The 23,960-nt window shown below is 35.7% G+C and overlaps 1 protein-coding gene across 4 annotated transcripts in view; it reads left to right on the top strand.

Annotated features, from left to right (window-relative positions):
* The window catches only part of MAP3K2 (mitogen-activated protein kinase kinase kinase 2), a 44,046-nt gene that overhangs the window by 6,453 nt on the left and 13,633 nt on the right, over window positions 1-23,960 (top strand). For 3 of the 4 annotated variants that reach the window (XM_068195487.1, XM_068195485.1, XM_068195486.1), the window contains exons 2-9: window positions 10,129-10,198; window positions 12,556-12,674; window positions 14,246-14,286; window positions 16,650-16,749; window positions 18,491-18,604; window positions 19,214-19,313; window positions 20,216-20,346; window positions 22,353-22,432. In XM_068195487.1, the coding sequence (XP_068051588.1) occupies window positions 10,195-10,198; window positions 12,556-12,674; window positions 14,246-14,286; window positions 16,650-16,749; window positions 18,491-18,604; window positions 19,214-19,313; window positions 20,216-20,346; window positions 22,353-22,432 (689 nt within the window). In that variant the 5' untranslated portion in view covers window positions 10,129-10,194. Of the gene's footprint in view, window positions 1-10,128; window positions 10,199-12,555; window positions 12,675-14,245; window positions 14,287-16,150; window positions 16,244-16,649; window positions 16,750-18,490; window positions 18,605-19,213; window positions 19,314-20,215; window positions 20,347-22,352; window positions 22,433-23,960 lie in introns of those variants that run through there. The other variant, XM_068195488.1, reaches the window with a different exon arrangement.

Here is a 23,960-nt window from a genome sequence, read left to right as displayed (position 1 = left end):
ATTGAAACCAGAATCCTAATTTGCCTATTTCTGTTCCCCTGTAGAACCCATTCTATGCCTTTGATTGTACCTTTTCCTACATCCTGTACCTTTTTGTTACATCCTCTTCTGGAGCTGAAGCTCCCAGGAATGCTAATGGTGTTCAAGATGTGAAGAGAGTGATCTGTTTCACACTTTTTGTTCACAATTCCTAACTCTGGCTTTATTTCTGAGTGCTGTCAGTATTTAGTGCAAAGCCCATTGGTTTCTCATGTACAAAGTTGGAATTGTTGCTCTCCTTCCTCCCTTCCACTCAACTTGCACTTTCATTCATCAGTGCTGCTAATTAATTACCTGTTTTATTGCTCAGTCCTCTCTCTGATAAAGATGACCACCTCTACTGTCATCAGTCCTCTCCTTGCTCTCCCAAATAATAGGAGTTTCAGAAAGCTCCTGTTGCTTGGGTAATCTAGAATATATTGAACAACACACACAGTTGTGGAGGCCTTCTGGTATCCTTCCTTTTGAAAACAACTATGTCTGTCCTATGTCTTCTATATTTTAACCAATTTATTCATGCAAGGGTAGATCTTCTTTCTTATGCTGTGACTGCAGGAAGGCCTTTGGCAACACTTCTCCAGCACCGTAAATCCAAGTAGACCATGATACTGAGATCAGTTCTTTATACACAGAGTGCACCAAGATTTGAAAGTGAGGATCTCTTTTTGGATCTTCTCTTCCCTGCTCTATCACAATTACACATATGTCCATTATTTGTAGTTTGTTATATGTCACACTTAATATTGTATAATTTCCTGAAATCCCTGCATTATGCATGTCGTCTTTTTTAAAAGATCCACATCTGTGCAGTGGCCAGGAAAGTTGATTCCGGCACAAGTTCTTGCTCTTTTCTTGTATTGGCATTGATACTGTAGAATGTGAAACTGATAGGCTGATTATTAATTAAAATGTAAATCTTTTCAGCTGGATCATCCGTTATATCCAGATCTCCTGCTTGTCATTAAGGTTCAGCTGGACAGCAGCAGTTAGCGTAGACAAGCAGGACTACTCACTTGACACAAATGCAACCTTAGCAGTGGTACAGTTTTCTTAAAGTTGATAGAAAGAAGTGGGCACAGACAGCAATCCTTTCTCTGGAACTGTAGTTAGTTTTCCTTATTAGCTGTATTTATGAGGGTTCTTACATTTTTATCACTTGAGGAGCAAGTATGATAATGAAGCATCATAGATGTCCTCACAATTGGGTACACACTGCTAAGGGCTGTGCTAGTGCAGGTGCGAGAAGGAAACCTTATGACAATATGTTGTCTTTGTGTCTTTGCATTTAATTCTGGAGTGTTTTGACAAACCTAGGTTTCTATTTTTACATTTTGGTTGAAATGTTATTATGAGGGTCTGGGTTGAATTGTGATTTTTTTTTTTTGATTCACAGGGAGCTAAAGATTATTACCAAAGTGTAAAGTGATGAAGAGTTTGTGCACTTGATAGCTTAGCAACGTCTTAGTGTTTTAGCCTCTGAATCATCCAGTTTAAAACACAATGCCTACTGCATATGGGTACAAACTTAGAAATTTGTCCATTTAGGCCTGCGCAGTGAAACCTGCTTGCTATAAAAATGCTGCACAATCATATAAAAGGATATTTGGATTTTACATACTGTGTGTTACCTGTGCATGTACACATGGTTTTCTCAGTTTCCATCAGTGTATATTAATTACACACTTACCTGTCTTCTTGGTGGTATTGTTGGGCTCTCTGTACAGTTCCAAGTGTGAGAAGTCTCAGTCTGTCCATACCTGGGGTGCCCTGGTTCAATTCATTACTATTTGTTGTTGCGTGTTTTATTCTTGAATTGGAGATGGATTCAGGGATGTTTTATCTATTCTGTGTTGGAAATCTGTTTGGCTCATGAATGTCTTATCTACTTAAATGTTCCATGTTAGCATATTATGAGGGGTTTTTTTTTGCATTTTATAGTTGTTTTGAGGATAGAAAAAATGAAGGAACTTTCTGAATGTACAAAGCTAATTTGAATTACGATGAGAACAGCACGTGGGGTACTTAATGAGGAAGAATTGAGTATGAGCCAGGAAATGCATTTTAGGCAGAAGCTTCAGGTGCTGGTGTTTTATTGGAGTGGGAAAACATTACAGCAAGGCTGCAGAATGTGAGAAAAAATCATAGTTATTTTACTGTACTCTGGATTTCCTCAATGTATCACTGCCTTGAGTAGTGTGCGGGAAGAACTGTGCTCTGAGGATCAAAGTATATAACAGAGACTGTTCACTGAGGACAATTTCTCTTTTATGTCTTGAAAAATTTGGAAGATGGAGAGTAATTGAGACTGAGCTGTCTTCATGGTGGAGACACAGAAATGTCCCTGGAGACTTAGATTCTGTTCTTACTGGCATCACAGCAAAGTGCCAGGTGGATCATATTAATCAAAAAGGCTCGTATGTATCCTTGTGTTAATCTTTTTTGGTACTCGATTTGAAATGGTGATGTGATTTGCAGCTGTGATTTAAACTCTTAACTGATGCAAATTCAAAATAGTTTTTGCTCTGAATGGAAGATTCTGTCAAATATGACTGTTAGATTGAAGAAAAACAAAGCTTTGCAGTTTCAGTACCTGAAGGTAGATATTAAGACTAGGTGTAGAAATTGAGAGTGGGTTTATTTGTCTGGCTTATTTCCCAAAATGCTTGTATTTCAACCCATCACAGTCACAGAACTGGAAGGTTAAGTGAAAAGGATAGAACTAGTTACTGAAGTTGAAGGAGGTGCTTTCTTCTGTATGTCCTCAAAAGCCATATCTGACTGATGATTTGTGTGTAATCAGTCTTGTACATTAATTGAAATGCTGCAGTTGTTTGCAACACTCAGTAGCTGCTGGAAGACTGCATTTTTTTCTAAGGTACTTTATTTATGGTTGTAGAATATTGTTGATACAAGTGGTTTGTGATAGCTTTACTCCTCTGGTAAGTGGTTACTCTTAAAATTCATTTATTTGTTGCTGGTTGTAGCATGGTCTTCCATTCTTAGAGTAGTGAAGGTTGCAGGAATCATCAGTTCTGGTAGGATTAAGTTTGTACTGTGTACAGTTAGTTCTTTGGCTGAACTGGTGATCTTGAATGCTGTCACAAGGATTAGAGCTAAACTGTATTCTTTTAGGGCGTATGCTGTGAACTGTCTGTTGGGCAAAACCCCCTCCAAACAGTTATCGTCCTGTAGGACCTTGGATAGAGCACAAGCAGTTACGTTTGGACAGAGGAATGGTTTTCATTGTAACACCTTTAGCCCTTCTTCACAAGTATTTTGACTTGTTAAGTCTTAAGTTTGGAGAAAAACTAACATTGGTGCCCCTCATGACAGTTTCAGCATAAGGGCTCTAAATGGCAGTGACAAGTGCTGAGTCAAGAACTCCACTTAGGATTTTTGGAAGGAGACACAGAAGCACCTAAATCTCATTATGATGCTCACTGTAGTGCATGTTTCATGGGATTCTAGAGTGTAAAAATTTCATACATCTGTTTTGCTTGAGACACCTTCTATGCACTACTCAGTTAATGCAAGATAGTGAATTAGGATAAAGTTACAAACATCATACTAGTGTTTTATTATATGTGTGTTTGTTAACACTCCAATATTATCTTAATATATTAGAGTTAGCCTTAAACATTTTTATGACATGAATAGCACCAAGCAGTTTGTTTAGCATATAGCCCAGCTGATGGTAAGGAGGGTTCTTGTTGTGGTGATGGGGCTTTCCGCCATGATGGTGGTGATCAATTTCCAAGATGCCAGAATGCTCTGGAGGCAGTGGTGCAGTTATGTGTAACCCAGTGAACTGTGTCTGTTGCTTTTTGACATATGTTTGTGAGAAAATCTGGTCCTAGATAAGAGAGGAGGATGAACAGTCAATTTGCAGCCATTATGTTCTGTTGCAAAATTGGCAGCACTAACATATTTCGCAAGGTGTCACTGTGGTGCCTGTCGGCAAGTTTCAGCTGCTGTGACCCTTCCTCAATTTAACATTTTTAAGTTTAAAAATCATGAACAGATCTTAAGAAAGCATCATGACTTTCTTGAAAGATTTGCTTGATGTATCAGCAAAATAGTTTTTCAGTTAGGTTGAGAAGTGAGCTGTCAAGTGGTTTGGCTGCTGCCGAGGCAATGACAGATACAGGAAATAGACAAGTTCTGTAAAACTCGAATTAGGTGAGGAAAGAGATCTTGTTGAGGAAAGTAGATGTTTTGCTGTTTGAGGCCAATTACAGTCATCTTTTTGTTACACTTGAAATGGAGTAGGCCTAGGAAGGGTTAGCTAATAGAGGCTCTTGATACTACTTGGAAAGAAGAGGTTCATTCAAAGCAGGAAACTTGCATTTAAGTGTCTTGAAACTCTCTAAATATGCTTATCTCTCCCTGTCAACTGTAAAGGAAGTGTAGAGAGATTAGCTTTTGTAGACTATGGTTATTCTTTGTGAATATTGCTGTAAGTGTTAAGATATTTATCTCAAAATCTAATTTTGAACTGCTGCTTTCCATTTTTATAAGAACAGTCTTTAAAAACTGTCCTTACATTCTCAAATTTTCCAGCACCTTGTAAGTTTTTCAAGTCAAGATCATAATTCATCCAGCTGATGTTACATGACTCTGTCAAATTACAGTTTATTGAACAGCAGGAACTAAAGATTTAATCTGAATGAAATTTTGCTATTGTCACAGGGCATGTTGGATGCTTCAGTTAATTCTGAAATCTGGTTCCCAAGGTAATTTGAGTGAGAGCAGCATTTAAGGTGCTAGAACTGACAGCACTGATTTTTGAGGTTTTACTCTTCCTGGAAGTGGGAGGGCACCATCCATAGATATTGATTTTTATGCAAGTCTGGTCTGTTTTATTGGTTTGGAGATTTTTGTTACTTTTTTTGTTTGTCTGTGTATTAAATGGAACTCAGAAAGGAGTACAGCTAGTAGCCATTCTTTTCATAAAATAAACAAATACCAAATAATGTCTGTAGCTGTATAGATGAGGTAAGTCTGCATGTTCCTGTGGGCTCAGTGAGACATAAATTCACTTGTTTTTTTTGCTTGCCAGGAAAATTTTAGAAGTCTTCAGTGTAAGAAATCACAAGTCTGCCCATTTTAACCTGATACCTCTGTACCAGCCACTTAGATTCTGCTGCTTCAGCCATCCCACACGTGCAGTCTGCACAGAGCACTGTGCCTGCAGGTTGTGTATAGAAGCAAGATGGCTTCTGCATTCACTGCATTTTTATACACGCAAGGATTTCACTATGCCTCTTTAATGTGTATTGCACCTATGTTAGATAATTACATTGTGATTTAATAATTCTTCTCAATTGTTTCTTGCTAAGACTGTCTAGTCTTGTGACTGCAACTTTTTTCCAGTTGTCTGAATGATTGTCTGTATGTCAAATTGCATTAAATGCAGAAACATTACTGAGTAAATGTAATAAACCACAATATTCTGACTTGCATGAAATACAGCTTCTAATTGTGGGTGATGCCCTCCTGGTTGCAGGGAGTATAGAAGTTCAGAAAGCAGTCCTATCAGTTTTAGTACCATAAATGCAGTTCATCTCAGTTGTAAATTGTTTATTATTATTTTTAATTAATAATAAATAGAGAGTAACCACAGTAAATTATTGTATGTATTTAAAGCACTTAATGGTATTTAAATACATTTTGCTGGACTGCAACTATTTTCAGACATGATGCAGGTAGTTTCCTTAGGCCATGACTTGTCTACCTTCTTGTGCCTGCCTCATCACTGTTGGTCTCCAGGGGCCTGCAGTAAGAATCGTGTTCATTGGTGTTTTCTGCTAAGTAGGAATATGGATTTTTTTTTTTTATTTTAGACCATCAGCTGGGTTTCCTGTTAAGTAATTGAGGTTTTAAAGCAAATAACTAGAATATCATGTGATATTTAGTCAAATATATTGAAGAAACCTAAATAGGGTGATTGCTGCAGTTAGTTCTGTTAACTAATCTGTAATTGTTTCAAGAAGATATATTTTGCTTGGCAGTAAACCTTGAAATCTAGGCATTTGCTATGTTTTGCATTTATTACTATGGTTTTCTTTCCAAATGTTACCTTAATTTAGCAATGTATCATTGGCTTTTGGTTTGGATTAGTTTAATCTTTTTCTCCCTTATCTGCTTTCCCTGTGAATACCTTTTTAATGTATTATTACAATATGTTAAAGATCCAAATTTTTCTAAAGCTGATCTCACATCTGATGTGTTACTGTTCAGCTTTTTCTCATTACTGTTCTTCAGTGCCCTTTTTTTCTGTCATTCATGATTTTGTCCTACTGCTGCTGCTTTCATGTTCTTTGAAAAGGCTGGCTTTTTGTCCAGTGTTCATTTGTGTGTATGTCCATATACAATCCTCTTCTTTATGTTCATTTCTATGGAGTTAGCTTCTTTTAGGTATCTTCTAATGTCTTGTGACAATACTGTCTTCTATGCTCATCACCCTATGTAGTGTCATGATTGTTATTTATGCCAACAGCTGCTCTGAGTTATGAAAAATGCTACAGAAGTTCAGATTTAGGTATTACTCTTTTTCTTGTTAACAGATACTGTGTTTCTTTTTTTTTAATAAAAACCTTAATGAGCAGTGCTGCACATGGTGAAAGGTTAAGTATATTTGACTTGAGATTTTGTCAGCCTTGCTTGCTGTGATTTATAGGATGTTGGTTGTGTGAGACCAAGCATTTGATTCTTTTAAGAATAACATTTTTAGAGTAAAACCGTTTTATCTGTCTCATTCTTCTTGCTATGAAATAAAATTTTATAGTCTTACTTGATATTCTGATTGTCCATTCTACAGTCTGAAAAATCACCTGTGAATGCTCACTCTTCATTTTTACTTGGCTCTTTTTGCTTCATGTGTTATAGACAAGGGCGTCTCTGAATAGCAATGCAAGCAGATACTGGTTTTGTATTGTCTTGGTTTAACTTGCTTGTGTCTAATACAGTGTAAGTCAGATTTAATCTTTACCCATGATTGAAATAATTACACTGCATCTGTCTTATTTTGAGTTCACATTATGTCATTTTGCTTTGCTGAATGGGTTGGAAACCATTTATCTTTGTACTCATTTTTTTTAGTAACAATTTAGTGGAGGGAATTGGTACCCTTGAAATTCTTGCCCCACTGTTGCAACAGGTTTGGACTTTTCTATGGACTTTTCACATTTCTATGTAGGTAAAGTCTTCTGGTGTAAGTCTGAATTCCTTACTACATCAGGTTAAGCTAGATACTTCACTGTTTTTTTTTGTTTGGTTGGTTTTTTTTTGTTCTTGATTTAGTAATTGAGAGGCACCCTGGTTATTATAGAAGTGTGTGAGAATGGGCAGTTAGCTCAGGGTGTATGAAATAGCTGCATCGTCTGCATGGCTTACTTGTCCTCAGGCTTTGTTTCATTTGCATTGACAAATCCACAGAAGAAAGAAAATATCCAGATGATTCTTGGAAATTGTTTTAGCTTTCTCAGATTCTGAAAGACTTCCAGACTCTGGAAGGTGGCTGGTGGGAAGCAAATCATGAATATGAATCAACATCTCTCCACCCTTATATACAAAATGCTGTTGCTAGGATATTCTTTGATGATGTGATAAGAGTGTAGCAAACACCTTTTTGAAATTCACTCTGTCATCCCTTCTTTAATTACATTCAAATTCAGGCTGCTTGTGTCTCTCTGCAAGACCTTGACATAATTTTATTCTACCTTTGCATCTGTTCTTTGTGTTTGCAGCCTTTGCTTCTCCTGAGTCTTTCTCTGAGTTTGTGTTTTGTTTTGCTTCCTTTTTTTTGTCTTGGACTGTAATCTACTCTTGTGTGTGTGTTATACTAATGCTACTTTGCAGCCAGGGATTAGGATATGCTTTTTTACCTTTTTACTGAATTTATATATAATTGTTTGAAAGATGTTGATTTTTGTTATTTGTACTCACTCTCCACAACCACCCTGTTGTTATAACCCATTGTGAAAATGATAAGTTAAAAACAGAAGTCTTTTTTCATTTCACAAGGTGAATTCCTAAAGGTCTTAATAAAATTGGGTCTGAGTCATGTTTTTGATTGAAATTTTAATGTTGTTAGCTTATTTTTAACGTAACATTAAATGTAATTTTTAAAGTAACATAAAGGTTGTTAAGGTGACTGATTATAGTTCATAATTGAACAGAGAATTTTGGTTAAAATGGGCAATAAAATAAGAAGCATAAGTTATTCAGAGAAATTTAATTTTCTTAAGTTGGGTTTTTTTTTCTTCTAATGAATAAGAAGGAAGTGAAGGGGAAAATAATCTCACTTATTAGCTTATGTTCTAGTGAGACATATCACAGATTAATACTAAAGAATGAGTTGTAGCTGGAGGAACTTGGAGGAGATGTTTTTTTCTTCAGCCCTGTGTAAGCCCTTAAGCACAAATATCTTCAGCTTCCAAGTTTGTTTTTTTTTAAGCTAGGTTGAGGAAGAACAGCTGGAGTGTTTTTGTTTGGAGATATAAGTTGGTTTTGTTTTCTTCAGGTGTGGTAGAAGATTTAAAATGCCTCACAGAACTACTGTATTTCTTTGAAATGCTTACAAAGAAATATTACAGAAGTGCTTCATCTAAAATCATGAAATACATTATGTTTAATGTATTAAGACAGCTAATTAAAACAGACATTTTTATGAAAATTACATTAGCTCTCATTTTAAGATAGTTGGATCAGAGTTAAAAAATGTTTAATAAGCATTTTAGTGAATAATTTTTTGGAAGATTCTCCAAGGCAACTGCTAATACAAAAAACATAGCATAGGAAATAATTTAATATAAGTTCTGGTCTTTTGGACTCTCAGGGATGCAAAAGCTGCAAAGAATTTCTCATGGGGAAGCAATGTTAGTTCCAGTATTTTAGGCCATAAAGGTCATCCCTGTTCAGTAAGTAAACCAGATCTCCTGACATCTTGTGTGAGAGCAAGGTTCAAAGATACAGTCCTTATTTTGAGTGCAGTTGGCCACTATTATTCTGCAAATAAGTGAGAATTCAGCCCATTTTCCTCTCTGAGGATTAATGTCAATCCCCTGCTTTTTTGTCTTCATGGGTTTCCTTTTCTGTTACAGAGCAGCAGAACCATTTTGTTTGGTTGGTTGGTTTTGTTTTGGGTGGGATTTTTGGAAAAAGATTTTTCTGTGTTCTGCTGTGGTGGCATCAGGAGGCTGAAGACCCCATTAGTAGTAAAAGTTGGGGTTGTGCCTTGAGGCTGTGAGCAGCCCAGACCAGGTTTACTTTTCGCACTCTTAGAGGTTTAGTAATACTTTACAAAGCATTAAATTGGAGTTTCTTTCCCCCAACACTTGGAAGCTGTTTCGGGTACTGTTGGGAGGCTGTGCATAGATTTAGGAGTATGTAACTTGGAATACACCTCAATTATGTTTCTAGCATTCATTTAGTTCTCATGTGCTTTTTGTGTGTTCTTTAGCTGAACAGGTTTCTGATTACTTAGTGGGAGCTCTGGGTCTTCCTTAAGCTCTTCTTGGTTATTCTGGAGCTTGTAATAGATGGTAGTAGGTGACTTATCTGATTGATAGGTAAAAGGCAGAAGTTTTCTAATTTATGCAGTCAGTAGGCATTGATGACTCTTGATTTGTGCTGTGAGATTCATATGTATTTATAGATATGAACTGTATGTATGTCATTCTGAACACAGAACTTTGAACACCAGATACAGGGACCTGTAGAAAAAGAATTGGTTCATAATAATCTGGAGTTGTGGGTAGCCCATGTAGTACAGTGTTACTGTTAAGCTACTCATCATCATTTGGGGGTGTAGGTAGAGATTAAAATCAACTTTGGTCTGGAAGAATATTTAGTTCAGGCTTGGTGTCTTCAGAGATTATATGTTACTCAGAGGCTGGTGAGGCTTAGGGGGCAATATCTGTTTTCTCCACATATCATATGTCTGTCTTCTGCAAGCTTATTTGTAGTTTATGTGTGTGTTTGCTATATAGAATCTTAGAAAAACTGCCCATAAACAATGAAAAGTTGACTGTGTTACATGGCTTTGACAACTTTAGTAATTGTGGGGGTTTTGGTTTTGTGTTTTAGGAAATAAAATAACACTAATGAAGCAACCATTTCCCTGAAGTTTGAGTTTTCAGACTCACTGCCATAATGGGTAAGTCTTCTGTGTAACTTATATAAGAATTTACAATTCCTGGGAAACGTGCTTTGGCTGTTTAACGCAATGTGACATCTATATATGAAAGGCAGTGTTCAGCAGCTTCACTAGTGTTCTAAATATTCCTTTTGGGGTTTTTTTGTTTGGTTGGTTTTCCCCCCTTCCTTATAATGTAGTACTTTTCCCTCTTTTTTTTTATTATAAAACTGCATTGCTGAGGGCAAACAAAACAAAAAGACATAAACACGACATCAGATTTAGCTCCATGTTCGCAGTTCTTGTATGTGAAACAGGAGGTGTTTGTCTTCAGCTGTACTTACAGATTCAAGTTTAGGAAATGGAGGTTCATGGTATTAAGGTACTGAGCAATACTTACTGTGCTCTGAGTAGTAATGGGTGTTAAAAAGAATCAAACTCAAAACACAAAATCTACATATAATATAAAAGTTTTATCTTATTGCCTTGTGTCATTACAGTGCAAAGCCACTTCTGTGCAGGTGGTTGGACTTGTTCTACTTATGTGGCACATTTGTATTACTTTAAATTGTGTGTCAGTTTTTCAAGCTGCATGTTTTTACTGAGTTGACCGTGTTGTTATTGTAATAATTTCTCAGTGTTCCCTCTCCAAAAAATCCCAACAAACCAACCAACCACACCACACACATTTTTGTATTGCTTTTGTTTATCTTTTAATGTTTTGCCAATTTTTCTAACCTTATGCTTAATAATCAAGTTGCTCAACCTAGGAATACAGCACTCTTCAGATTTCTGATATTCTCCAACATTTTGTGTGAGAGAAATTATTGTTGAGTCATATTGGATATTTAGTAACTCTAGATGCTATGCCACAGTACTTTGGTTTCTTTTGTATAAAATATGCAATCTAATAACCACTGGAAACTCCAACCAATTGCTATAGCATTATTTTAGTTTTTGCATTACTGAGCACTGGAATAGGCCATAACACAATAAAATAGTTCAACTGTTTTAATTGTGGCAAATTTTGAAGTGTGTTTTAGTGTGAGAAATGAATAACTGAGCTGCAAGAACACCTTTAGTTCTGCTATTAAATATTACTGGTAAAACTTTCTTTTATAGATTTGCATATCTTAGTAGAGTTATGAAATATGACAGCATGAGTGATCAAAGTTGCTCATTTTCAGACCATCTTTCTGTTCTATAAGCAATCTATTAATTTAGAACACCTATATTTCCGTATATGATAAATATGTTTGGTAATATTTTAGTAGAATGAGGAATTCTCATTGTTGTTGAATACATGGGATTCTTGCTGCTTTTAATGCTGAGCTTTTCTCAGGTCCATGTTTGAGGAGTGTTGTTCTTTGTAAATCACAGCATTTAGCAATGAATTTTTCAACAAGCATATCCATTGTGAAGGAGCATGAAGGCACACAGTCAACACCTGTGGAGATAAATTTTGTTATCCAGTGTTCCAGATACATACTGAGTGTGGTACTATTGCTGTAGCAAGGAATTAATATAAAATATTGGAAATAAATTACACTTAGTGATGGATGTACAGGCTTTTGATCTAAGTGCTTTCTTGTCTAAAGGAGCATCCCAGTTCTCGGGCAGATTTTGTCTATCATGACATCAGCTGCAGCAGATTGTCAGAATTTAGGATTTTTTTGTCAACATGAAACCTAAATTATGTAGCATTCCTGCCCCTAAATTGTCCCCTGGGTTCAAAGCTTCTGATTCTCCGTGTGAATTCTTCCTTTAAGCCCTAAAGTCCTCTGTGTTTTCAGTCCTGGAAAAGTTCTGTGGTGTTTTATTTTTAGTTTGTTTATTGGTTTTTTGTTGTGGTGGGGTTTTTGTTTCAGGTTTTTATAATGGTCCATGGGCTATCAGCAGATGCTCAGGCAGTTGAGGTGTTCATGTGGGAGTTTGTGTATGCCTCTCATAGGCATGATCATACCTGTTCACGACAGAGGAGAAATAGTTCAAAAGAACTTTCTTTTCATTCTTTATTTTATGGAAAGGAGTGGGAAGTCAACATCTCATATATGGATATTGTTTGAATTGAAGTAGACAAGGCTTTCCTCTGCATCCCCTTTCTCTTAAAGATTAACCTTTGCTATGACTTCAGTTTTTTTAAACCTGTTATTGAATTGGGATTACTGATTAAGCTATTTCCTTAAGCACTGTTAATGATAAATAAAATAAAAAAGTTTACAATGTGGCAACATTTTTTTTAATTTGTCAATTATGTATTGAAGTGTAATGCAGACTCTTAGATTTTAGACTAATGCCTGCCTAATTGTGAAATGAGGCAGCAATGCCCTTCAGAAGTAACAATCTTTTACACTTGTCTGGTCTTTTTCTCTGAGCAGATGAGCAGCAAGCTTTGAATTCAATCATGCAGGATTTGGCTGTGCTTCATAAGGCCAGTCGTCCTGTATTGCCCCAGCAAGAAACAGGAAAACCAAAGTCATCTTCCCCTAAAAAACAGGTAATCTTCAATATCCTCACTAATGTACTGAACAAGGAATGTCCTGCTGTGACTTCTGTAATTATTTATCTTGCCAGACCAGTGAGCATACCAGAATGAGCTATTAGTCTCCCATGTGTGCTGCCATTTTCTTTGTTCATATTCTTATATTAACAGCAAAATGAAATGGTGGCATTTCAGAGCAGATCATAGTGTGTGCTTAAATAAATAAATTGAAGATTATAGAGGTATTTAAACCATATGTAAAGTGATTTTATATTTGTTGTTATTATTATATTGAAACTATACTATTATAAAATACCAAGGAATAATTTTACAGGTTTAATAGATTACCCAATTGTCACCTGTATCATACCAAAGAATTTCAGTACAGCAGCAGAAATATGCTTAAACTCTTTCACTGCATCTTTTGCCTCAATTTCTTGTTCATGCAGCTGGAAATAAGAGTTCTTTCCAGCTGCATTTTTTTTCTATATGTACTGAATACAAATAGAAAATTAGTAAATATTTAGTTGATAGGTTTGAATTACTATATGGAGAGTTTAGTAGAAGATGTAGACTTCTACCTGAATTGAATTAACTGTATGTTCATGTGATTTGATCCTTAATTTACAGTTCAATATACTTCAGTTTGTGCTTATTTTAAACTTTTAAAAATCAAAATATTCAGATATATTTGGCTCTTAAAGTGTCAAAACCAAATGTCTACATAATTTTCAGTCCACGCATTAAAAGTTATGAGAGTTCAGTGTGTAACACAGTGGTGCTTTGCTACTGCCATGAAACTCACATCTGAGCTGTGACTTTAGATGTTGTGGTAACATGCATATATGATCCAAAATGATTTGAGTATAATCCATGTTTAGAAAGTTAGAAGAAATGTTTATCACTGTTTGAGTTTGTGGATTTTGAAAGTAATAATTTGAAACTCAGTTCTTTTGGAAGATGAATGCATTATTGTTTTGCCTGCAATAGTTGCTAATAAAATTTGATTCTTAAAATTATGATTTTGCAAAACAATGTTATTTCCAAGTAACTGCAAGTATATATAGAGATGGTTATGGGAGATGTGTTGCATGACTGCTGGCTTAATTGTATGCATGGGTTTCTATGGTAATGCTTATGAAACAAGAGATGTTTCTTAGGCCTGGAACGCTCAGCTGCAAAGTGTACTTACAAACATGTTATTGGTAGCTAAATGCATCTGTCTATTCAGGATAGAGAATTCTTTGGTAGCCAGTTCCACATTAAATTTGAAATCACAAATCTGTTATAATATTAACACGTATTGATAGAAAATAATGTATTTATTTACAGAAGCATTCATTGCACTTCAGAATACGTTTTTGTATTTTTACACTTCAAGTTATTTTTAACACTTTTTGAACTCTTTAAGCCTCTATCATGTACCTCAGCAGAAGCAGCTTATTAAAATACTTGATCTATTGGAAAGGGCAGAAAATTAATATGGAATTTAGTTCTAGTGTAGGAGTATTGAATGGGAGTCCATCCACTTCATCAAAAGTGGTAATAATGAACTAATAGTGGTTCCTTTATCTGTCTTCTTACAGAATGATGTTAGAGTCAAATTTGAACATCGAGGTGAAAAAAGGTAAAGAAACAGTATTGTCTCCTTGTTTATAGTTTTGTTATGCTTCTGTCATAAAGTTTCAAAATAACAGTTTCAAGTGTTTCAGATCTCTAAGTTTATTTTGTTTGAACTTAAATTTAATTTTTTGAGCACAATTTAAAGATAATTAACTGTTTAAAATGTGAGTTCTAAGAATGCATAAACATCTAAATATCGTACTGTAACTATGTCCGGTGTAGTATCCTTCATTTGGTTACCCTTCAGATAGATGTTTGTAGCTTTGAATAATTACTTAAGTCATTAAAATAGATCTCGAGAAATACAGAATATACGTTTTTGTTCTTCATTGTGTGTGTAATAAATGTGTGATAATTTATTGTTACTGTAATACCTAGAGGAGGAGTTTGGATTGTACTTCAGGGGTCTTACAGTCTGACAACTGTAAGGGGAAAATCTATTAGACTCAGATTGTTTTCATTTAATCAGTTAAAATTTATTTAAATTTTGTTTATGAGAGGTGGATGATACACCTGCTTAAAGTATACAAAAATCTGTCTCTATATAATTTCTTCTCTGGTGGCTGCTCAAAAGCTTTTACAGAATTGGATGTGTAATTCCATGCAGAACTGGTTTGTTGACAATTCATTTTGCCTGTCTCTGTCTGCAAGTATCAAATTTCATTCTACTTACAGAGAAGTTATGATAGAATAAGATCTTTGAAAATACTTAAAAAAAAACCAAAGTAATATCCTGGGCATGCTATTTCTCAAGACACATATTAAATTTTTTATAGAAAATTAGCTTCAGTAAAAACTAAACTATTTCTGGGCAGCCCTTAGTGTCACTCTCTGAACATCACATATAAAAGTGCATCAGTAATGGTTGAGTTCTGTATATAATTTGGAGGGAATATGTTTTTTTGATGGTTTTGAGAATTGAGGTCTCATCTACCTAACAATTTCTAGTGAAGTAAGAGGAAGCATGAATTGAAAAACGGAGGAATGTTTACATGCTGCCGGTCTGCACAGATGGTGCCTTTTGCAATTCATCATATTTCACTTTCACAGTGAACTAAGTTAACCAGTTCAATATTAATACAAGCATAAAGTAAGTGCATGGAATGATACCTTTCCCAAGTTTTTATACTCATGAGCCTAGGTATGTGATGAACTGTCCCAGGTGACTTCAGCCTGCTTGCCCGAGGGTAATGGGCAGCTTAGGCTTGCTCAGCATGAGTTACAATACTTTGCTTTGCCTGAGCGTGTAGCTCTAGTGATCAAGGGAAGAAATCATGCAGGAAAAAAAAAATGCAATGGCTTTCTCACTAGTTTTTAAGAAGGGAAGTGAAAAAGAGAAGTGATTCCAGACTTGCTTTCAGTGGTGGCACTTTGTTCCAAGGAGCATGTAGTGTGATGTGTAGAGTTGCAGGCTTGCTGCCCAAATTGTTAACTACAGTGAGGATTGGTGTGTTTGGTTTTTTTAGGGTATTTTTAAAAGATTTTATTTTTTTAAAATAAATTTTAATTGGAAGTGGCCTGGTTTCTAGCCTCATTTCAGTGAGAAAAAATATTCCCCAAACCACATAGTACTACTACCTGAACTACTGATGAAAGGGACAAGGTACCCTTTGCTAACTCTTCTACTTCACAGAATTTGAGTACTCTTTCTTGTACTCTTTCTTGTCAGTTCAATGTGAATTGAATGTACCTTAATAGCTTAGTCCCTATTAAAAGCTCTTTTTTGTTTAATGGTGTTGTATCTCGAAAATGAAATGGTTTTCTATAGTAAAAGGTTAGTTATACACAGTTCAAGCTACTTGGTTGAATGGGACATTGAGGTAAAAGAAAATCGAAGTTGTTGACCTACAACTGCACCATTCTTACAGGAGCACACTTGAAGCACAGTTAGTGATGGACTGGGCAGTTTGAGTGTGTAGTTCATTATGGTAAAGATGGTGACATTTAGTTACCTTCCTCAGGTAAGATAGTCTTTCAGATTTCCAAAATACGGGGACTGCAGGAGTAATTCCTTTCTGATGCTTATGCTTGTCAGCCTATGCTAGTGCATTGTCTTAATTTTCTGAAGTGGAAAAATGTAGATGTTTCTAAGAATTTCCCTCAGAAATGGAGGAAAGGAGGGAAATGGAGGGAAAGCATTAAGCAAGTAAAATAGCTACAATGACATCTAATTCTGTATCTGATTATCCCTTTTAGATATTTCACTGCTTTTCTTTCTTTTTGAAAGTCTCAAAATAAGGAGGACAGGGAAAACGTATAGCCTCTTATAGTCTTTTTAGTAGTAAATTTAGTTCTGAGATAGTTCCTAAGTAATGAGTTGCCAGATTTTCAAAAGTAATGGACATAAATTCTTAAATTGTGTTTCAGGATCCTGCAATTACCAAGGCCTGTTAAACTTGAAGATCTTGCAGCTAAAGCTAAAGTTGCTTTTGGACAGACTATGGATTTACATTACAGCAATAATGAGGTAATATTCTGTATCCTCTAAGTTCTTGCCTTGGCCGTTGATCATTTTAAGGCTGAAATTTGCTCTTGTAAGAAGTGGGAACCACTTCTGTCACCAAACTTACTCCTGTGACAAAACCCCTGATTTCTAATGTGTGTATGTGTGTTTTCTCAAACATGTATGTCTTGTCTGAATGAGGATGGCAGGAAATGCATGAAATGTTTCATGATTAGTATTATATCATAATGATGCCTCCATAATGACCTTGGGAAATTCTCTTCCTCTTTGAGCTTTATCATGTTTTTAAATTTGAAATAGTTTTATCCTTTCTTATGGATAATTTTCTTTAAGGATTAATCTTGTTAGGTAATTGCTAGAATGCTGCATTTAGACAATGCATGTATATTGGAGAACCAGGCTTAACTGTTGCTCCTCTAAAGTGTCTGGTTGCCAAAGATTTCTTGGTAACAGGGCCGGCACTGTCAAGCCACTTATGCCTGATCAATATTACTTCTGGCTTTCCTTTAGAAGTAGGGATAGGATTATTAATAGCAAATGTATTTACAGATGCAGGATCCATTCTTAGGGGTTACATCTGGCTTTTTCCTGGACTCAGCAAAGTGCATGAAGGCTTATTCATCTGCTTGGTTAAGCACAATGTAACTCCTGTATCTACCCTGCATCTTTGCAGAAGAAAATGCCAGTGATTGCTGTTTCTTGGTTACTCATTACATTACCAGACAATTCTGTGAAATTGATCCTCAAAATGAAGAATTCCATCAGAAGGTTTTTGGATGTTAGGAAGGTCAGGTGAAATGGCCCTTCATAATGCATTAGCCTCAGCTCCTTCCACTGGTAGATTTTTAGGCATTTGAGTAGGTTTTCTGCTTCTTACCTTCTGCACTAGTTGGCAAATCATCTATCACCTTTCAGAAATGCAATGGTAATAATGTGTCATTAGTATTAAAAGTTCAATTTAACAAATAAGCATATTCTTCATTTTATCAAGATCTTCCTCCTCAATCCCATCTCTTTTTGTATAAAAGCACTGTATTGAAGCATCATTGACTGAGGCTGTTTACAAGTAGAATAGATTTAAAAATCTGTATTCTGTTTTCCTTTGTTACAAGCAGAAGCTGTAATTTACACTCCTGAAACATGAGCCAGATTTTCATTGTTACAGAATTCAGATTTCAACTGCCCGTTAATGGCATAATTTCCTGTTCTAAAGATACACGTATGCCAAGTTAATTCTAGTTAATTAACTAGATCCAAGTAAGATTCTAGTGAGGACTTGAGTTGTTGCACATGGGTCACATCTTCCTTAACAAATGTTGGTTTTCAGTGGAGAAATTCTGTTAACTTCAGTGATTAACTTTAAACAAGTATATTTGTTACATTTAATATACAAAAATCTGCTTTATATTCTATGAAATAGGACTTATGTTTATCTTACAGACTTGTGTTAATTTAGGCATTGACCCAATTGTACCCATTTTGCTGAAACTTTTGGATATTTCAGTTCTACATATACAAAATGGTTGCTTCTTGTGAAGACTTGTTCTGCTTAGTAGAGGAATCTGAAGGAAGAGTTAAGGTTGAACTCCAGACTTTTTAATACTTAAGGGATCATTTGATAAGGTTTATTTTCAAGTTGTTTGCTATGAAAGGAAAGATTCTGTTTGTTTCTCTGCACTTGAATTCCTCATTTCTTTCTTCTGTCCTGTTTAAGACTTTTTTCTCTCTGCCCCTTTTTTTGTAGCTTGTAATTCCATTAACCACACAGGATGACCTGGACAAAGCTGTTGAACTACTTGACCGCAGTGTACATATGAAGAGTCTCAAGATACTGCTTGTAATACATGGAAATACACAGGTATGAGCAGACATGCTAAATGCCTTTTTCCTCGGTCTTCAAAATGAAATATAATTTGTATCTTTTCTTAAAGATGGTATTTTCCCTGTTGAATATAATACTGATTGCTTCTACATTTCATGTAAGCATCCATTAGCATTTTGTACTGATTCAGTTTTAAGTCTTTCCTAGATCCTGTTCCTGTCTTTTTGTTTGCCTACCCTACAGTGGTAGAATAGTGAACCTCAGTAGAATGATAGAAAAAAACATACAGAATTTAAGTAATGGTAGTTATTTGAAACTGATCTTTAAGTCATATGTGGGAAGTTCAATATTTGTTGTAGCAAAGACTAGTAGTCTACAGACTAAATGCTGAGATATTTTTGGTATTATCTAACAAATCATGTGATTGATATTCATAGGCTTTGTATACTTGTGCATATTGAAAATGAATTTTAAAGACTACAAATGAGCTACTAAAGTAGATGAATTGTGATGTAAATTGGCAAGCTACTTTTTTGACTGCTTAAAAAGGAATGTACTGCACAAAGCCTATAAAGTTTAAAAAGTATCTTCATTGTCAGGAATGTAAAGTAATAATTGCAGGTTGTAATACTTATGCATTTTCAGTCACCCAGTGTAAATAACGTGGAACCCTTGCCCTCACTGGAAGATTTAGATAATACAGTGTTTGGTGGGACAGACAGAAAAAGGCGACTGTCTGTAATAGGTAAGCTGCACATTTCAGTAGCTTTAATTGTAAAAATGAAAATTTTGCTCTCAACACAGACTGTCTCTTCTACTCATCAATGACTACTATAGAATTTGCATTTGGGGGAGTGGATTTTGAATGTTAAGACTAAAGTTTTAATGTTTTAAATATATGTAATACAGAAAATGATCAAAAAAACCCCACAGGTTAATAATTGTATGTAGAATTATTTCAAGATAACCTAAAAAGCTGATGTTAGTACCCCCCTTTATTTTCCAATACAGGAATGAGCTACTGAAAAATCTGCTTATATGACAGTGTGTTTCCTTGCTCAGTTTAGGACCCCCATATTTTTTTACTGTGCGAGCATTTGTTTAACATACTGATTTTGGGATTGATGTAACCTTTTTACTTAATCTTGTTTTAAAGTTGGGTGATGTTAACTTCCAAATTTAGTTATGAAACTAGAGAGCTTAATGAATAATTTTCCAGACAGTTTAATAAATTGTTATGCATTTATTATGAATATATGTATTTGTGTTCTTGCATATTTAATATTCAACAAAGAAAAATGGAAATTCTCTAAGAGCTGGAAAGGATTAGTTGACATGGGTAGATTAGATTTTGATTTTGTTCGGAAGAAGAAATTTACTCAGCTAGATATGTGGGCAAATTATGTTTCTGTTCCTGTATAATGAAAATTCTCTTTAATGTTATTGAGGTAACTCTGCCCAAGATTTTTCATAATTTCTGGATTGCGGATTTTAAATGCTATACTTAAGTCTTGTATTGCACAGGCATTTGGGGGATTCCTAAAGCAAGAAGTGATCCAGGCAGGTTCAGTGCCTGTGAAGCATTTGAGTAAAGCCTTGAATTTTGGGTTAGCGGAGAGGCTCTGACCTGCCCTTTTCTTTCAAAAGGTTCTAATACTCGTGATAGGAGTTCACCTCCCCCAGGGTACATTCCAGATGAGCTGCATCAGGTGGCTCGAAATGGATCCTTCACCAGTATCAACAGTGAGGGTGAATTCATTCCGGAAAGTATGGATCAGGTATGTCTGTGATTATTGAAATTAAAGTTTTAGTTCAGTTTATTTGTGAAATACTGCTGTTCAAGAAGGAAATGGAATTAGTAGAAAGAACAGCAAAAAATTGATGATAACTCTATAAAACTTGATTGGTTTCAACCTTGACATAAGGTTGAAAGAATTGTGCTGTTTAGTCTTGCAGAACCTGTTTTTTTTTTCCTGTGTCTCTTCAGTTTTTAAAATATGCTGTTACAAGGAGAAAGATAATATTCTTAATCACCATGATAGTTGAATGAGATAGTGATAGGTACAAATAACAGCAGAGGTGCCAGGGGAAAACATTAGAAAGCACAAGCCCCTTTATTTTACTGAGAGTGGCATGTAAGCAGGACCAGCTTTACAACTTTTCCAGGTAATTAAAAGGAGATTTTAAGAAAGAGTTTGGATCTGTCAGAATTATTTGGACTTAGTTGATACTTAAGAGTTGGACTCAATGATCCTTGTGGGTTCTTTCCAACTCAGAATACTCTGTGAGTCTGTGTGGTAGGTACTGTGTTGGGGTAGAGGCAAGGGGATGGCAGTAGGCCTGGTATAAATAAGCTCTGAATACTTCCCAAATTCACTTTTTTGGTGTGCAAAGATCACAAATGTGATGCTATTATATGATGTTAAATGGGTGTATGTTATTTTTTTCTTCTTACTCACCTGCATTAGTGTACGATACCAGCACGCAGAGCAAAATAAAAATTCTGCTCTCAGAATATAAAAATTGCCCTTCAAAACAGCAGGAAAAGGAGCAGGAATGTAACTACTCACAGAACTGGCAATGGAGAAAGAGATGTTTCAAGGAGGAAAGAAAAATAATGCTGCATACACAAATCAGTTCAAGTTGTTGTTGACATTGGCAGTGTATTTACAAATGGCAAGAGGCAACGGTTTTTATGAGTTGACTAAATGAGAGACAGATGATAACATAAAGGCAAGGGGATAGTGCAATTTGTTGCACAATTTTAATGACTGAGCTGAGAATAGGGACTGAATAGCCTACTTTCCAGACCAGGGCTATTCATTATCATAGCCATGTGGTCAGATCCAGACCAGGTCTGGATTCATTCCAGTGAAATAGTTACTTTTGGGCAAAGTAATTTCTGGTCTCTGACTGGTCAGATAGACAGATGATCCCTGAATCATGGGATCTCCATTTATTCCTAAGTATTCCAGAAATATATAACCTGTCATGTATGCATTGCTCTGTGAGCTGTCAGCAGGTTTAAATTAATGAATTTTACTTTCATAAGAAACCAGGTTAATTCAACCTAAGCAGCCTTAAGGGCCAGTTTGGGGTGGTGGGCTCACAAATTCTGTTTACTCCCCCACCTACATTGCCACATCACCTTGGCAAGTGTTGGCCATGCTGCCTTTATCTGTCGCAGCCTGCCCAGCAAAGACAAGAAGGGAATTTGGGAGTGCAGGGTTTTGCTCTGCTCTGCTGTTGATCTGCCTGAGCACAGCTGTTGGCACTCTGACTGCAGACCCCACACTTTCTGTAAGAGATGAGGGGTTGGATAAAACCCATGGGCTGCCAGTTGGGCCATAGTGCATTGGCTTAGAGAGGTAATCAATATCGTTCAGCATGAGACAAGAGGAATAAAAGTGCTGAACCTGTGATAAATGTTGTCCTCCCCAATACAGAGTTCATTTAAGTGTTTGAGTCTGCGGAGTGCAAACTCACTTTCAGGATACTGTTTCTTTAATAAGTCCTTGATTGGTGTATGGCAAAATAGGTGCCCAGGACCTTTAAGATGCAACACAGACCATAAGAATTGGAGGGGTAACTGCTCCCCTCCTCCTCAAGGAGCTCATTTTAAGGCAACAGATGAACTTTCCACTCTGTTTCTACCAGCTCATATCTGATTGGATTTGTTTCTTATTAGCTGTTTCATAGCAAACCCCTTAACTATTTAGAAAAAAAAAATTGAAAGAAAAACCACCTTGAACTTGTTGATCTTCCTCTGTTTATTATTTATTAGATGCTGGATCCATTGTCTTTGAGCAGTCCTGAAAACTCTGGCTCGGGAAGCTGTCCCTCGCTTGACAGCCCATTAGATGGGTAAAAATTATTTACATTCATTATTTAATTATTTGTCTTGATTAGATTGCATAATATCTCAGTTGTAAAATACAACTGCTCTCAAGTGACAGTACTTCTTCCAGAAATTCCTTTGTAAGTTATAGAATGTTTATAAAAGCTTATTGAAACTTAATTGCTTACTAATACATGGAAAATACTGTAGTGCTTTTTTTTTCAGTAACTTGTATTTAAACCACAAAAATTTAGATTTAAGGTCCTACATAAATATATTGAAGGTTTTTACTATATGTTGCTAGGTCTTTCACATGGGTGGTGTATATACCCTGGCAGTGAGCCACTCCATTAAATTTAGAGTTCTTAGGCACTGCCACATGAAGTAGGCTTTCCTTTGCCAAAGCAGGGGGTACCCAATTCAAGAAGGAGGGTAGAATCATTTACTGGCTTCAAAAGTCAATCCCTTCCTTTACTTAGCAATTACTGTCTGTTCCTCTCCCCTTGTTACTGTTGCAAACTTTCAACTGATTTTTCTTTGTTCAAGCCCACCAGTCAGCAAGAGGCAGTGTGTGCTGTGGGGGGTCTTTTTGGATTGACCTCTGAGGAGACCCCTGTGTTTTGAGGGGGTCACTGTCCACCAGCCAAGTCAAGTAGAACATATTCCTGATTGGTTTATGGTGGTCGGGCAAAGAACCTTGGGTTTAATGTGCAGATTTGATCTTTGTTTATTTCAAACTGTGAAACTAATAAAACTGCTAATAAAATATTTTATTTAACTGGAAGAAAGGTGAAGAGTTGGAGGTCACTGCCTGTGGCAATTAATTAGAGCTTTATTATTCAGTAGTACTATTTCATTTGAGAATATGTGGTTTGAGGACACAAATAGATTTGGTCTAACAAATACAGTTTTGAGTTTAATAAGTCTGCATTTCACAAGCAAGAAGATAATAAACATGAAAAGTATTTTGTGGTCTTAGAGTGGTAGGTTATACGTACACAGTATTTAATGTAGCTCCATAGAAAAGAAATTTTATCTAATTGTCAAATTTAGGGTTTTTGTGGGGTAAGAGTGAGTGTAAGAAGGGGAAACAAAGCAAATTTAATGCAACTCATATTTCTTCTTCAAAACTTTTTTTTGTTGTTTTTATTTATTTAATTTGTCACCTCTACTTAGTTTGTTTTCCTTTTTTTTTTTTTTCCGTTTAAATATTTTCTACAAAGATGTAGGTTTTCTGTCTCCATTTAGCTTCTGTTACCCATTAGAGAAATTCTTACCAGAAAAAGGAGGACACTGTTTTGGTATGTTTATGGAAATAAACTGTTATCGATTGCTCTGACTGGCAATCCCATCCATTCCTTTTGGTGGCTGGGAGTTACATACCAACTGTAGGTAAGAAACAATGTGATCATGTAAGAACCAAAAAATTCTTCATCATTCTATAACTCAATAAAATCACTCTCTTAATCCTGTGACTTTCATGGAGAGAAGAGGAAATGTTTTTCCTCATTAAAAGGTTCTACATTTCTTTGGTTAAATTTCCTCAAGAGTTTT

This window comes from Anomalospiza imberbis, chromosome 7, assembly GCF_031753505.1.
Source record: "Anomalospiza imberbis isolate Cuckoo-Finch-1a 21T00152 chromosome 7, ASM3175350v1, whole genome shotgun sequence".
In the NCBI taxonomy this organism is placed as follows: Eukaryota; Metazoa; Chordata; class Aves; order Passeriformes; family Viduidae; genus Anomalospiza; species Anomalospiza imberbis.
Note: the sequence above shows the minus strand (reverse complement) of the source record. Positions and strands in the feature narration are given on the sequence as shown.